At 41.0% G+C, this 16,693-nt stretch overlaps 1 protein-coding gene across 1 annotated transcript; it reads left to right on the top strand.

The window, feature by feature from the left end:
• The first annotated feature begins 15,841 nt into the window (after positions 1-15,841).
• Positions 15,842-16,468, top strand: LOC126163795 (piggyBac transposable element-derived protein 3-like). The gene has a single exon (XM_049920188.1). The coding sequence runs from the start codon at positions 15,842-15,844 to the stop codon at positions 16,466-16,468; it is 627 nt and encodes a 208-aa protein (XP_049776145.1).
• The last annotated feature ends 225 nt before the right edge of the window (positions 16,469-16,693 follow it).

Raw genomic sequence — 16,693 nt, 5'->3', positions numbered from 1 at the left:
GCACAACAAGAACACATGACACACATTTGAGAATGAAACACATCAATACTTATTTAAAAGTTGAACCGTAACCCTAAAAAATGTCACATATGTATACAATGAAATAAAGAATATTTTATGACAATAATGGTTGAAAACCTTTATGTACAGTCGGTAGAATTTGAGATAGCCCTCACCTCATCATTAAGCTGAACTACACAGTTTTGCCATCTGTTAACACAGCATAACATGCAAGGACATGAAGTGCTACCCATCTATTGTCTGTAGAGGTGAAGTTGAAAAGCTATCGGAACATTGTCGGATGATTTTAGACACTGTGGAAGACTATACTGCTGCTGATTTATTTATCTCTTATGTTTATCTTCTCTGTTCAATAAATTAAAGAAAAAATGCTGTGTAGTATGCACTGTATTAATACAAATGAATTTCAGCTTATCTTTCTGACATTACAGAAAAGTCTTTTTAATAAAAGAAAGTATCCCAAGTTGTCATGAAGTAGCAGGATAATATGAACTTTGAAATGGTATGTCTCTACTTCAATTTACATTTGTACTGAAGTAGCATTACAGGCCTACCATTAAAATATGCAAACACAGCAGTAGGTATATATACTAAGATGGCCACGAGTGTGGAAGCAGATAATTTTAACACGAGAAATAGTTATAGTTATGTAGCTAAAAAGAAAACCTGTGAAAATTGTAAAGTTGAAATTACAACCCTAAACGAACGAATTTCAAGCCTACAATTCGTAGTCAATAATTTAAAAAGGGAAATAGCTGGACTGAAGAAAGAAATCGGCGAAGTACAAACAGTGGAAAATTCGTGTGAAGTGAAGCAAGATACACGTGATAAATCATCCAAGTGGATAGCAGTGTCGCAAAAAGTTCGGTCTCAAATCACGAAAACTGTTAAAAGTGTTACTTTCGTAGAGAAAAAAACAAATATGATGTATCATAACGAGTGTACAACTGATCGTGACGCTGTAAAAACCTGCAATCCGAACACCAACAGTAAACTTGGAAACAGTGGTAAGGGCAAACACGAATCATTAAGGGAAAAGTGTGGTATTCTCTTGCTTGCCGACAGCCACGGCAGAAAGCTATCAAGCATGCTCCGGGAGAAAAATCGAGAAACGGCAGTGACTAGCATAGTGAAACCTGGAGCGGGAACACACCATGTCGTAGACATTGATCTTCAGATGAACACAATAGGGGATAATGAGTTTATTGTGTGTATAGCGGGTTCGAATGACATAGCTAAAAATGAAGCCGATGCCTGCGTTAAAACGCTACAGAACTTTCTAGAAGTGAATAAATCTAGGAACATAATAGTAGCCACTGTGCCTCATAGACACGACCTAATTTACAGATCGTGTGTTAATAAAGAAATCAGGAAAACTAACATCAAAATTAAGAAATTGTGTGCAGAATACCCAAAGTGCGATGTACTGGACGTAAGTAAACTACATCGAAACCTACACACCAAACACGGAATGCACCTTAATTATGACGGAAAAAGTATTATGTGCGATCACATCAGTGAAATAATTAAAAAAAGACTATTACGAAATAGATCGGTCTATCAGCTTCCTGAAAGACTTACAAGCAAAAATGAGGAAAGCAAATTCGACAAGAAAGAAGAAAGCAGGACAGAGGAGACATCAGAAGATCCACAAAGGATTGCAGCAGCTACACCTGTAAGAGTAAATTTTAGATCAAGGCGGAATATACACAAGAAGGAGGATTTTTTCTATCCCCCTCTGAGAAAAGAAAAAACTTAGCATCATCAAACAAGTTAAAGATACACCATAAAACTGGCGAAGGACTCCATCAGCAAACTGTAGTAAATAAGGTAAAGTCTGAACCTCCTCACCAATGTGTAAAAAAATTAAACAAAAAAATTCTTGATCTAAAAGTATACATCCATAATGTACAAGGGCTCAAAAGCAAACTTAATGAATTAGAAATTTTGTTATCAAGTGCAAGTGAACTGTCAGATACTCAGATATTATGTATTAATGAACATTTCTTGAGGTCTTTTGAAATAGAAAGTGTTGTGATACCAAATTTTAAACTCGTGGGTCACTTCTCAAGAACATCTTACAAAGGTGGAGGCAGTTGCATATTTGTAAAAGACAACATTACTGCTACACCTCTTGATATTTGCAATTCGTATAGTATTGAAAAAGATATAGAACTGTCAGGTGTAGAGCTTACAGATCTAAATGTTTATATAATAGCACTTTACAGGTCACCCTCTGGAAACATAGGGACTTTCTACAAAAATCTAGCACCAGTAATAGAAAATCTAAGTAAAAGAAAATCATATAATGTTCTAATATGTGGTGACTATAATATAGATTTTCTCTCAGAAAACCCCAGCCATCTAAGCATTAAAAATTTTATGAACAGCTACAACCTAGACCTAATGGTTAACACTCCAACCAGGATAACAAATCACAGTACCACTTGTCTGGATCAAGTAGCAAGCAATATAAATGGTACTGTATCCTCCGTCAAACTAGGATTTTCAGACCACAATGCATTAATTATGCAGGTCTGGTTGCAAAATAACAGTCACGAACACAATAAAATCACTGTACAGAGGAGAAACTTCAATAAAACCCACATGCATACTTTCCTCTTTGATATACAAAATGAAAACTGGCAAAATGTATACGAGGCTCAAACAGTAGACAGCAAATATGAAGCATTCTTGGATATTTTCTGTTATTATTTTAATTGCCACTTTCCCTTACAAACAAAATGTATCACCAAAGATAGAAAACTCTCCAGCTGGATCACCCCAGGAATCATTAGATCATCACAAAGAAAAAGAGAACTTTTTTACATGAGCAAATCCAAACTAGGCAGTAGTGAAGCATTTAAGTCATACTTTACTCTATATAAAAAGATATTAAAGAACGTAGTAAATGCAGCCAAAAAGCTACAGAATGATAACTACCTCAAATTGTCATCAAATAAGAGCAAAAGCATGTGGCAACTCATTAATATGAATACTAATAGAGGAAAACAGTTACAAAGTGACATTAGCCTAAAAATAAATGGAAAATTAGTCTCCTGTGGGAAAGAAACAGCAGAGGAATTCAATAACTACTTTACAGAAACAGTAGAAAACCTGGCTAACCATCTTAAAAATAGCTGTCCCTTACAACTAGAACCAAACTTATGCTCAGAGACTCTATTTCTAAGGCCTACATCTGAAATTGAAATAGAAAAGACACTTCATAGCAAAATAAAAAAAAAATCATCTGCTGGACAAGATCAAATCCCATGCTTCCTCCTTCATAATTGCAGTAACTCAATCAGTAAACCCCTCGCTCACATAATAAACTTCTCATTCCTGAATGGTACATTTCCTGGCATGCTCAAAATTGCAAAAATTATACCTGTCCACAAAAAAGGAAGCAAAGAGGATCCCAGTAATTATCGACCCATTGCACTGCTTTCAGCTTTTAGTAAAGTATTTGAATATATAATGGCCACCAGAATCATGTCCTTTCTAGACAAAGAAAATATCCTGTCACCTGCTCAGTTCAGCTTCCAAAGTAAGAAAGCTACAACAGATGCAATACAAGAATTTCTAGATCATGCACTGGAGCTTGTGGACAAAAAACTCCCAGCCATAGGTATATTCCTAGATCTAACAAAGGCATTCGACATGGTTAACCATAGTATACTTCTGCAAAAGATGCATTCCTATGGAATAAGAGGAAATGCCTATGACTGGTTTAAAAGCTATCTGGAAGATCGACAGCAGTATGTCGAATTAAATGAAACTAAGCTCTCAGGTACAGCTAGCACAGTACATTCCTCCATACATACCATAAAGCAAGGCATTCCCCAAGGCTCCGTCCTGGGCCCTTTGCTGTTCTTACTTTACATAAATGACCTTCCTCACAGCCTACCAAACACAAAAACCCTTTTATTTGCTGACGACACCTCTATACTCATATCTGCTCCCGAACAAATTCTCCAATCCAATATAGATAGAACCACAGATCAAATAAGTCGATGGCTTCAAAGTAATAGGCTGCTGATTAATGCAAAAAAGACAATTGGAATAACCTTTCACACTGCCCAAAACAGAAATCCATCACAACCAACTATATCACTGGAAAAAAATAATGTTAAACTTGAAAATGAAATAAAATTTTTGGGGGTCACTATTACTGATACGCTCACATGGAAAAGGCACATTGACGTTACCAGCACAAAACTTAGCAAAGTATGCTTCATGATTAGATCAATAAGGAACGTCACTAACACAAGTACCCTAACCACAATGTACCATGCACTCTTTCACTCCGTACTTAACTACGGAATCATCTTCTGGGGCCAAAATTCTGAATCAATTAAGATATTCAAACTGCAAAAGAAGGTAGTCAGAACAATTATGTTCAAAAAACAAAGAGACACTAGTAAACCATTATTTAAGAAACTAAATATTTTGCCCCTCCCATGCCAATACATATTAGAATTATTATTCTTTACCAAAAAAAGTATCAACAAAATTAGCAAAAATATGGACTACCATGATTATGACACAAGATCAAAAACCTCTCTAAGAATACTTCCCCACTCAACAAAACTGTACAGTGATGGTGTCAAGTGCATGGGAATAAAATTATATAATCATCTTCCAACTTTTATACAAGAAATCCAAGAAATAAATAAATTCAAACAGACAGTGAAATCTCTTTTATTAAAAGAATGCTTTTATACCATCCAGGAATATTTGGAATCAAAATTGTCTTAGTGCATGATAAAGTATCAAAGCTGAATATTGTTAAGTCAGTTTTGTCACATCATGTAACAATTCTCTGTAAAGCTGTAACTTTAAGTAACATAATTTTGTAGGTAATGTAAAATAATCTTTCCTCTGTATTCTTGTTTACTATTTTAGACTCCTGTAAACTGTATATTTGTATTGACTTATCCCATATCAGTTGTACAAGCCATTGTACTGATTTGATCCACGGGACAAATAATAAATAAATAAATAAATAAATAAATAAATATGGAACAAAACCCACCAAACAAATCATTCGGTGCGACAATTATGTCAATTCAGTTAACAGAAGCATTAAAAATAGGCACTGACAAATGTTCCATTCAGCAAGTTTATACCTCTAGATCTACAGGGTACAGAATCAAGGTAGCAATAAATGTTATGGGGCAGTTGTTTTAGCATTTCTTTACTGTTTGTTGATCTGCCCACAAGTACCTCTTTCACAGAACAGGTAAAAATCTTGTCTCCAGTGAGATCAGAACCATAAACTAACAAACTCTACTACTTAAAGGGTAAACACCTCTGTCATGAAATTTATTTTTAGTGAACCAATGATTTAACATGAAAATGAGTTCTATTTCTATAAACATCCTTTTTACAGATAAGAGATTTTTACAAAATATTTCAACAATTTTTATCAATTAGGAATATGAGAATTGCTGGAGTACTGAACAATTCAGTCTCCTTAACAAGACAGGTCCAAAGGAACAAAACAATCAAATACTTAAAAGTTACAGAATATGAAAGCATGCCACTCTGTTTTTTGCAACAAGAGATAGTGAATGTACTGAAACTGACAAATCAATGACTATGTCAAATGGTATTATATATATACCTGTCCTTTTTTCCCCCTAAGGTAAGTCTTTCCACTCCCGGGATTGGAATGACTCCTTACCCTCTCCCTTAAAACCGAAATCCTTTTGTCTTTCCCTCTCCTTCCCTCTTTCCTGACGAGGCAACCGTTGGTTGCCTAAGCTAGAATTTTGTGTGTATGTTTTTTTTTGTTTTTTTTTTTTTTTTTTTTTCCGACCTGCCAGCGCTTTTGTTTGGTAAGTCTATATATATATATATATATGGTTATAATAGAAGGAAACATTCCACGAAGGAAAAATATATCTAAAAACAAAGATGATGTGACTTACCAAATGAAAGTGCTGGCAGGTCGACAGACACACAAACGAACACAAACACACACACAAAATTCAAGCTTTCGCAACAAACTGTTGCCTCATCAGGAAAGATGAGGCAACAGTTTGTTGCGAAAGCTTGAATTTTGTGTGTATGTTTGTGTTCGTTTGTGTGTCTGTCGACCTGCCAGCACTTTCATTTGGTAAGTCACATCATCTTTGTTTTTATATATATATATATATATATATATATATATATATATATATATATATATATATATATGAATATAATAGAGGGAAACATTCCACGTGGGAAAAATATGTCTAAAAACAAAGATGATGTGACTTACCAAACGAAAGTGCTGGCAGGTTGATAGACACACAAACAAACACAAACATACACACAAAATTCAAGCTTTCGCAACCAATGGTTGCTTCATCAGGAAAGAGAGAAGGAGAGGGAAAGACGAAAGTATGTGGGTTTTAAAGCAGAGGGTAAGGAGTCATTCCAACCCCGGGAGCGGAAAGACTTACCTTAGGGGGAAAAAAGGACAGGTATACACTCGCACACACACCCATATCCAACCGCACATACACAGACACAAGCAGACATTTGTAAAGGCAAAGAGTTTGGGCAGAGATGTCAGTCGAGGCGGAAGTGCAGAGGCAAAGATGTTGTTGACTGATAGGTGAGGTATGATTGGTGGCAACTTGAAATTAGCGGAGATTGAGGCCTGGTGGATAATGGGAAGAGAGGATATATTGAAAGGCAAGTTCCCATCTCCGGAGTTCGGATAGGTTGGTGTTAGTGGGAAGTATCCAGATAACCCGGACAGTGTAACACTGTGCCAAGATGTGCTGGCCGTGCACCAAGGCATGTTTAGCTACAGGGTAATCCTCAATTACCAACAAACACTGTCTGCCTGTGTCCATTCATGCGAATGGACAGTTTGTTGCTGGTCATTCCCACATAGTAAGCGTCACAGTGTAGGCAGGTCAGTTGGTAAATCACGTGGGTGCTTACACACGTGGCTCTGCCTTTGATCGTGTACACCTTCCGGGTTACAGGACTGGAGTAGGTGGTGGTGAGAGGGTGCATGGGACAGGTTTTACACCGGGGGCGGTTACAAGGGTAGGAGCCAGAGGGTAGGGAAGGTGGTTTGGGGATTTCATAGGGATGAACCAAGAGGTTACGAAGGTTAGGTGGACGGCGGAAAGACACTCTTGGTGGAGTGGGGAGGATTTCATGAAGGATGGATCTCATTTCAGGGCAGGATTTGAGGAAGTCGTATCCCTGCTGGAGAGCCACATTCAGAGTCTGATCCAGTCCCAGGAAGTATCCTGTCACAAGTGGGGCATTTTTGGGGTTCTTCTGTGAGAGGTTCTGGGTTTGAGGGAATGAGGAAGTGGCTCTGGTTATTTGCTTCTGTACCAGGTCGGGAGGGTAGTTGCGGGATGCAAAAGCTGTTGTCAGGTTGTTGGTGTAATGGTTCGGGGATTCTGGACTGTAGCAGATTCGTTTGCCACGAAGGCCTAGGCTGTAGGGAAGGGACTGTTTGATATGGAATTGGTGGCAGCTGTCATAATGGAGGTACTGTTGCTTGTTGGTGGGTTTGATGTGGACGGATGTGTGAAGCTGGCCATTGGACAGATGGAAGTCAATGTCAAGGAAAGTGGCATGGGATTTGGAGTAGGACCAGGTGAATCCGATGGAACCAAAGGAGTTGAGTTTGGAGAGGAAATTCTGGAGTTCTTCTTCACTGTGAGTCCAGATCATGAAGATGTCATCAATAAATCTGTACCAAACTTTGGGTTGGCAGGCTTGGGTAACCCAAGAAGGCTTCCTCTAAGTGACCCATAAATAGGTTGGCATATGAGGGGCCATCCTGGTACCCATGGCTGTTCCCTTTAATTGTTGGTATGTCTGGCCTTCAAAAGTGAAGAAGTTGTGAGTCAGGATGAAGCTGGCTAAGGTGATGAGGAAAGAGGTTTTAGGTAGGGTGGCAGGTGATCGGCATGAAAGGAAGTGCTCCATTGCAGGGAGGCCCTGGACGTGCGGGATATTTGTGTATAGGGAAGTGGCATCAATGGTTACAAGGATGGTTTCCGGGGGTAACAGACTGGGTAAGGATTCCAGGCGTTCGAGAAAGTGGTTGGTGTCTTTGATGAAGGATGGGAGACTGCATGTAATGGGTTGAAGGTGTTGTTCTACGTAGGCAGAGATATGTTCTGTGGGGGCTTGGTAACCAGCTACAAAGTGTACACGATCAAAGGCAGAGCCACATGTGAAAGCACCCACGTGATTCACCAACTGACCTGCCTACACTGTGACGCTTTCTATGTGGGAATGACCAGCAACAAACTGTCCATTCGCATGAATGGACACAGGCAGACAGTGTTTGTTGGTAATGAGGATCACCCTGTGGCTAAACATGCCTTGGTGCACGGCCAGCACATCTTGGCACAGTGTTACACCGTCCGGGTTATCTGGATACTTCCCACTAACACCAACCTATCCGAACTCCAGAGATGGGAACTTGCCCTTCAATATATCCTCTCTTCCCGTTATCCACCAGGCCTCAATCTCCGCTAATTTCAAGTTGCCACCACTCATACCTCACCTGTCATTCAACAACATCTTTGCCTCTGCACTTCGGCCTCGACTGACATCTCTGCACAAACTCTTTGCCTTTAAATATGTCTGTTTGTGTCTGTATATGTGTGGATGGATATGTGTGTGTGTGCGAGTGTATACCTGTCCTTTTATCCCCCTAAGGTAAGTCTTTCTGCTCCCGGGATTGGAATGACTCCTTACCCTCTCCCTTAAAACCCACATCCTTTCATCTTTCCCTCTCTTTCCCTCTTTCCTGATGAAGCAACCGTGGGTTGCGAAAGCTTGAAATTTTTTTATTGTGCCTATCTACCAGCGCTTTCCCATTTGGTAAGTCATGGAATCTTTGTTTTTAATATATTTTTCCCATGTGGAATGTTTCTGGGTACCAGGATGGCCCCCTCGTACGCCAACCTATTCATGGGTCACTTAGAGGAAGCCTTCTTGGTTACCCAGGCCTGCCAACCCAAAGTTTGGTACAGATTTATTGATGACATCTTCATGATTGGACTCACAGTGAAGAAGAACTCCAGAATTTCGTCTCCAACCTCAACTCCTTTGGTTCCATCAGATACACCTGGTCCTACTCCATATCCCATGCCACTTTCCTTGGCGTTGACCTCCACCTGTCCAATGGCCAGCTTCACACGTCCGTCCACATCAAACCCACCAACAAGCAACAGTACCTCCATTATGACAGCTGCCACCCATTCCACATCAAACGGTCCCTTCCCTACAGCCTAGGTCTTCATGGCAAACGAACCTGCTCCAGTCCAGAATCCCCTAACCATTACACCAACAACCTGACAACAGCTTTTGCATCCCGCAACTACCCTCCCGGCCTGGTACAGAAGCAAATAACCAGAGCCACTTCCTCATCTTCTCAAACCCAGAACCTCCCACAGAAGAACCACAAAAGTGCCCCACTTGTGACAGGATACTTTCCGGGACTGGATCAGACTCTGAATGTGGCTCTCCAGCAGAGATACGACTTCCTCAAATCCTGCCCTGAAATGAGATCCATCCTTCATGAAATCCTCCCCACTCCACCAAGAGTGTCTTTCCGCCATCCACCTAACATATCGCAACCTCTTAGTTCATCCCTATGAAATCCCCAAACCACCTTCCCTACCCTCTGGCTCCTACCCTTGTAACCGCCCCCAGTGTAAAACCTGTCCCATGCACCCTCCCACCACCACCTACTCCAGTCCTGTAACCCGGAAGGTGTACACAATCAAAGGCAGAGCCACGTGTGAAAGCACCCACGTGATCTACCAACTGACCTGCCTACACTGTGACGCATTCTACATGGGAATGACCAGCAACAAACTGTCCATTCGCATGAATGGACACAGGCAGACAGTGTTTGTTGGTAATGAGGATCACCCATTGGCTAAACATGCCTTGGTGCATGGCCAGCACATCTTGGCACAGTGTTACACCGTCCGGGTTATCTGTATACTTCCCACTAACACCAACCTATCCGAACTCCGGAGATGGGAACTTGCTCTTCAATATATCCTCTCTTCCCGTTATCCACCAGGCCTCAATCTCCGCTAATTTCAAGTTGCCACCACTCATACCTCACCTGTCATTCAAGAACATCTTTGCCTCTGCACTTCCGCCTCGACTGACATCTCTGCCCAAACTCTTTGCCTTTACAAATGTCTGCTTGTGTCTGTATATGTGTGGATAGATATGTGTGTGTTTGCGAGTGTATACCCGTCCTTTATTCCCCCTAAGGTAAGTCTTTCCGCTCCCGGGATTGGAATGACTCCTTACCCTCTCCCTTAAAACCCAAATCCTTTCGTCTTTCCCTCTCCTTCCCTCTTTCCTGATGAGGCAACCGTTGGTTGCGAAAGCTAGAATTTTGTGTGTATGTTTGTGTTCGTTTGTGTGTCTGTCGACCTGCCAGCGCTTTTGTTTGGTAAGTCACATCATCTTTGTTTTTAGGTATATATATATATATATATATATATATATATATATATATATATATATATATATATATATATATATATATATATATATGTGTATGTATACACACACACACATATATAGAATGCAGCACAGTCGTTGCAGCTTAGCTTGTAGACCACATGACTGGTTTCACAGATAGTCCTTCCTTTGATGCGATAGGTGAGGTTTGTGAACGGACTTGAGTCAGTGGTGTTGGGAAGATGTACAGGACAGGTCTTGCATCGAAGCCAATAACAGGGACATGAGCCACGAGGTAAGGGGTTGGGAGCAGGGGTTGTGTAGGGGTGGACGAGTATATTGTGTAAGTTCAGTGCATGGCAGAAGACCATCAGCCCTGCCTGAATAGGGAGAGAAAGAAAATTAACAGGTCATTCTGAATGAATCGTATAACCAAACTTCATAACCAGATTTTTCATCCAACAAATAAAACAGTTCATCTATAAGTTTGCCGAGCACTAATACAGTCACAACTGTTATCGGAAAAACTGAATCATTCTTTCAGAAGAAACAGATCAGTTATAATTGAATTTATTTACTTTACAATCTAACAAATGTTTGAGAAAACTTGATGTTAGAAAATCGATGACAGAATGTAATAATATTATGAAAAGGACAGTTGCTACTAACCACATAGTGGAGGCACTGAGTCGCAGATAGGCACAACAAAACGACTGTCACAAAATAAGCTTTTGGCCAAAAAGGCCTTTGCCACAAATAGACAACACACACACACACACACACACACACACACACACACACAAGCAAATGCTACTCACACACACATGACCACAGTCTCTGGCAGTTGAAACCAAACTACGAGTAGCAGCAACAGCGTCCATGATGGGAGAGGCAACTGGGTGGGGGTGAGGAGCAGCCTGTAGCGAAGAGGGGGAGGGATAGCAGGTTGGGGGTCGGAGACGGTAAAGTGCTGCTGGGGAGCGTGCAGGGACGAGGTGGAGAGATGGTAGGGCAGCTAGGTGCAGTCAGGAGGTTAGGCAGAGGGCAGCGGGTTAGCAGAAGAGGAGAGAAGTGCATTGGTGGAGCCGAGGGCTGTATAGTGCAGGAACGGGAACAAGGAGCTAGATGGGTGAGGACAATGACTAACGAATGTTGAGGCCAGGAGCGTTACAGGAACGAAGGATATATTACAGGGAGAGTTCCCACTTGCACAGTTCAGAAAAGCTGGTGCCGGTCGGAAGCATCCATTTGGTACAGGCCGTGAAGCAGTCATTGAAATGAAGAATGTCATGTTCAGCAGCGTGCAGACAGATAGATTTTTGGTTATCATGCCCACATAGAATGCAGCACAATGGTGTCATAGGTTGCCCCACCTTGGGTGGGATAGGTGACGTTTGTGACCGGACTTGAATAGGTGGTGGTGAGAGGATGTATGGGACAGATCTTGCATCTGCGTCTATTGCAGGGACATGAGCCATTAGGTAAGGGGTTGGGAGCAATGGTTGTGTAGGGATGGACAAGTATATTGTGCAGGTTTGGAATACCACTGTGAGAGGGGTGGGAAGGTTAGTCGGCAGGACATTTCTCACCTCAGGGCACGACAAGAGGCAGTCAAAACCCTGGCAGAGAATGTAATTCAGTTGCTGCAGTCCTGGGTGGTAATGAGTTACTAGGTGAATGCTCCATTGTGGCCGGACGGTGAGCTATTGAACACTTCCTTTCCAAGCATCCTGTGGATTCCAAACCAACAACCTCCTTCCTAGCTACCATGACCAAGTATATCCTCACCCAAAATTACTTCTCCTTTCAAGGCATTACCTACAAACAATGGCTATGGGCACCCCTATGCCAACCTATTCATGGGCTGTTTAGAGGAATTTGGCCACACTGAAGCATTCCCCTCGTAACTCAGCACCACCCAGTACTGGAGAAACAATTAGATTCTACATCAGGGTGTCGACTACCACTCATCGTGTCCTGAAATGAGAAATGTCCTGCCGACTAACCTTCCCACCCCTCTCACAGTGGTATTCCAAACCTGCACAATATACTTGTCCATCCCTACACAACCCCTGCTCCCAACCCCTTACCCGTGGCTCGTGTCCCTGCAATAGACCCAGATGCGAGGCCTGTCCTATACGTCCTCCCACCGCCACCTACTCGAGTCCGGTTACAAACATCACCTATCCCATCAAAGTTGGGGCCACCTATGACACCATTGTGCTGCATTCTATGTGGGCATGACAACCAACAAGCTGTCTGTGTACACGAACGGCCACCGACAAACTGTGGCCGAGAAACAACTGGACACTCCGCTGCTGAGCATGCCACTGAACATGACATTCTTCATTTCAGTGACTGCTTCACGGATGGATGCTTCCAACCAGCACCAGCTTTTCTGAACCGTGCAGTTGGGAACTCTAACTGTAATATATCCTTCGTTCCTGTAACCCTCCTGGCCTCAACATTCGTTAGTCATTGTCCTCACCCATCTAGCTCCTTGTTCCCGTTCCTGCACTATACAGCCCTCGGCTCCACCAATGCACTTCTCTCCTCTTCTGCTAACCCGCTGCCCTCTGCCTAACCTCCTGACTGCACCTAGCTGCCCTACCATCTCTCCACCTCGTCCCTGCACGCTCCCCAGCAGCACTTTACCGTCTCCGACCCCCAACCTGCTATCCCTCCCCCTCTTCGCTACAGGCTGCTCCTCACCCCCACCCAGTTGCCTCTCCCATCATGGACGCTGTTGCTGCTACTCGTAGTTTGGTTTCAACTGCCAGAGACTGTGGTCATGTGTGTGTGAGTAGCATTTGCTTGTGTGTGTGTGTGTGTGTGTGTGTGTGTGTGTGTGTGTGTGTCTGTGTGTGTGTGTTGTCTATTTGTGGCAAAGGCCTTTTTGGCCAAAAGCTTATTTTGTGACAGTCTTTTTCTTGTGCCTATCTACTACTCAGCATCTCCACTATGTGGTTAGTAGCAACTACCTTTTTCATAATATTGTTACATTCTGTCCTTGATTTTCCATTGTTTGAATACTTACATCAAGTCTTGTCAAACGTTTATTAGATTACACAGCAAATAAATTCAATTATAACTGCTCTGTTTCTTCTGCAAGAATGATTAGGTTTTCCCCATAACATTTATGACTGTATTAGTGCCGGGGTAAGTTATAGATGAACTGTTTTATTTGATGGATGAAAAATCTGATTATGAAGTTTGATTATACAGCGCATTCAGAATGACACGTCAATGTTCTTGCTCTCCCAACTTGGGCAGAGCAGATGGGGAAAATAACGAACAGACAAAAAAGTGCAGCATTTAATGCAGCTTTGCTTTCTGAAATATTTGTAACAGATCAAGATATGTGATACGGTCTTTTGACAATGACCGTAAAGTTTGTCGAAGGCACTACATGTCCTGCAGAGATCACACACATTACACGTGGTCCATAACCACACATTTTGTCTGTGTTCGTAAGTGCACTATTTAGCCAAAATAAAGTTGTCTTTGAGTAACACATAAAAACAAATTAAGGTGGCGTCAATGCTGGATACAGAAAAACCTCGAGGAGGGGGCACTAAAGGTATCTGGAACTACCTTTACTTTTACCGCAGTAAAAAAAATAATCAAGTGACATGCAAAGTCTAAGAAAGTTTTATTTAAAATGATTATAACATATACAAGACAATGTCATCTTATGATATAAAAAAGTTACAATTGTGGTTCTCTTCCTTAACCCTTTCATCCCCAGTGTAGCCATGTGGCAACACTACTTTCTTATGGTCCATTCTTGGATTTTTCCACCTCAAATCTTTATACTGTATTTATCATATGGCCACACATATGAGTTTTGAGAAATCAGCAACAGATGGCAGCAGAATGTCCACCTATGAGTCTTAAAAGTAATCTTTGGTATGAGCTGCCATTCTGATGTTTCGATCAGCTGTTGTGTGCAACTGGACTGTTCTCCTCTCTCCACGAATATTTATAAGGTAAGTTTTGCATAATATTGTTAAAAATGCAATGTATCACCAACTGTAAAATAATAACACATTTGCAATGATTTACACTCTGATCACTTGCTGAAATGTGACTGTTGGCATTTGGCAACTATGGGAATTCATGTCTTGCATTTACATAACCTCAGAAACTGCTTCCTGTTTCACAGTTTTATGAGAATGGCATTCCCCCAAAAAAGTCTAACTGATAAGGAAATATGAGAGCTGCTGCAGATTCCAGATGTCGATATTTCAGAGTTTAGCTTTTTGTCAGATGAAGAAAATAATGAGTCCGACTTCATCCAAAATGTCTCCGACATTGAAATACACATGCAAGGAAAGGCTTATACTATTGAACATGAGGACATCTCTAAACCGCAAGTAACAAACATAGAAAGTAATGGCGTACAACCTTCCACCCGTAAGCTAAGTATTATATCATTTCAGCACGAAAAATTATTACATAGTGTTACCTCAAAATGCACATAACTGATTGTTTATGCGTACATTATGCTACAGGAAGCAGCTCAACCCGCAAAAAAGAAGAAGAAAAATTGTTCACGGAAGAAAGGTGATTTCGTTCTGCCAGACGCCACATGGAAAGACAATATACCTCCACCACCATCTGATGAAGACCTGACTCCAATGAATTATTTCCAGAGGTTCATTGATGATGACATATCCGAATCCATTGTCCTTCAAACAAATCATTATGCCCACATCAAAGATGGGGTTTTCATTGATGTTTCTTGCAATGAAATAAAACAGTATATTGGTATTTTACTATTTATGGGTGCAGTCCCAATGCCACAATATGAAATGTACTGGTCACAACAGTGTCGCTTTCCAACAATTGCAGATGTTATGAGTAGGAATAGATTTGAAACCCTAAGGTCATACTTCCATCTACGTAATAACAACAACCAGAAACCAGAAGGTGATCCCAAGCATGACAAGTTATTGAAAGCAGGGCCCCTGATAGATTCTTTACAGAACAATATGTTGCAACTCTCTCCAGAAGAGAAACAGAGCACTGATGAACAGATGGTCCCTATCAAGGGAAGAAGTTCTTTAGTTCAGTATCTCAAAAACAACCTCATAAATGTGGATATAAAGTGTTTATTCAAGCTGGAGTCTCAGGCCTAATATATGACTTTGCAATTTATGTGGGTAAAGGCACATGTGATGAGCACGGTTTAGGAGTTACAGGAGATATTTTTCTGCCACTGTGTGAAGAATTACCAGAGGGCAAGAACTACAAGGTTTTATTTTTTTATAATTGGTTCAGCTCTTTAGAACTTTTAGACGTTCTCAAACGGAAAGGTATTTTATGTGTTGCGACTATTTGTTCAGACAGAATGTCACTCAGCCCCGTAGCAGCAGAAAGGGAGCTAAAAAAGAAAGGAAAAGGGGCACTGGATTATAGCATTGATGAATCATCCAACAACATAGCAGGTATAAATCCACAGGATAAACGCAAGAGTTTGAGTAAAAAGGATAATCAGTCAATTCAGGTAAATCGACCACTGATTGTGAAGGAATATAATGAACACATGGGAGGAGTGGATTTAGCAGACATGCACATAGAACTTCATAGGATAAATGTCCATTCCAAAAAGTGGTATATGCAAATAGTTTATTGGTGCTTCAATGTTGCAGTTGTAAATTCACGGTTGCCTTACAGACATCAGTTGAATCAGCGAGGCACAACACCTCATCTTCCTCTTCTGGATTTCCACATTCATATTGCTTCTGGTCTTACTATGGCAGGAAATGTTGTTCATCACAAAAGAGGAAGACCATCTACAGAAGATACACAAGCTCCAAAGAAGAGGTTGGTAGCCTCCAGGCCTATTGCAAATGTCAGATATGATGAAGTTGGTCACTGGCCACAACAGAGCCACCAGGAAGGCCACTGCAAGCGATGCCCTAAAGGATTCAGCAGAGTGTCTTGCATAAAATGTAAAAAGTGTTCCTATATCTAACAAGTGAATAAAATTGCTTTATGTCTTTCCACACCAAATAATAAATGACGTTTCCTGTAATTTACCTTGACAGCATGTTTGTTATGTTGTATAAGAAAAATTTAGAAATGGTTATGTCATCCATGTAAACATTGTTGCATTGATATTCTTCCTTGTATCACAATCATATCTTGTATTTGTATTCAATTCTTAAAAATAAATGATTTTATCAAATTCCTGAAAATC

Source organism: Schistocerca cancellata, chromosome 1, assembly GCF_023864275.1.
Source record: "Schistocerca cancellata isolate TAMUIC-IGC-003103 chromosome 1, iqSchCanc2.1, whole genome shotgun sequence".
Taxonomy (NCBI): Eukaryota; Metazoa; Arthropoda; class Insecta; order Orthoptera; family Acrididae; genus Schistocerca; species Schistocerca cancellata.
The sequence above is the reverse complement of the archived record's forward strand: the minus strand, read 5'-3'. Positions and strand labels throughout refer to the sequence as shown.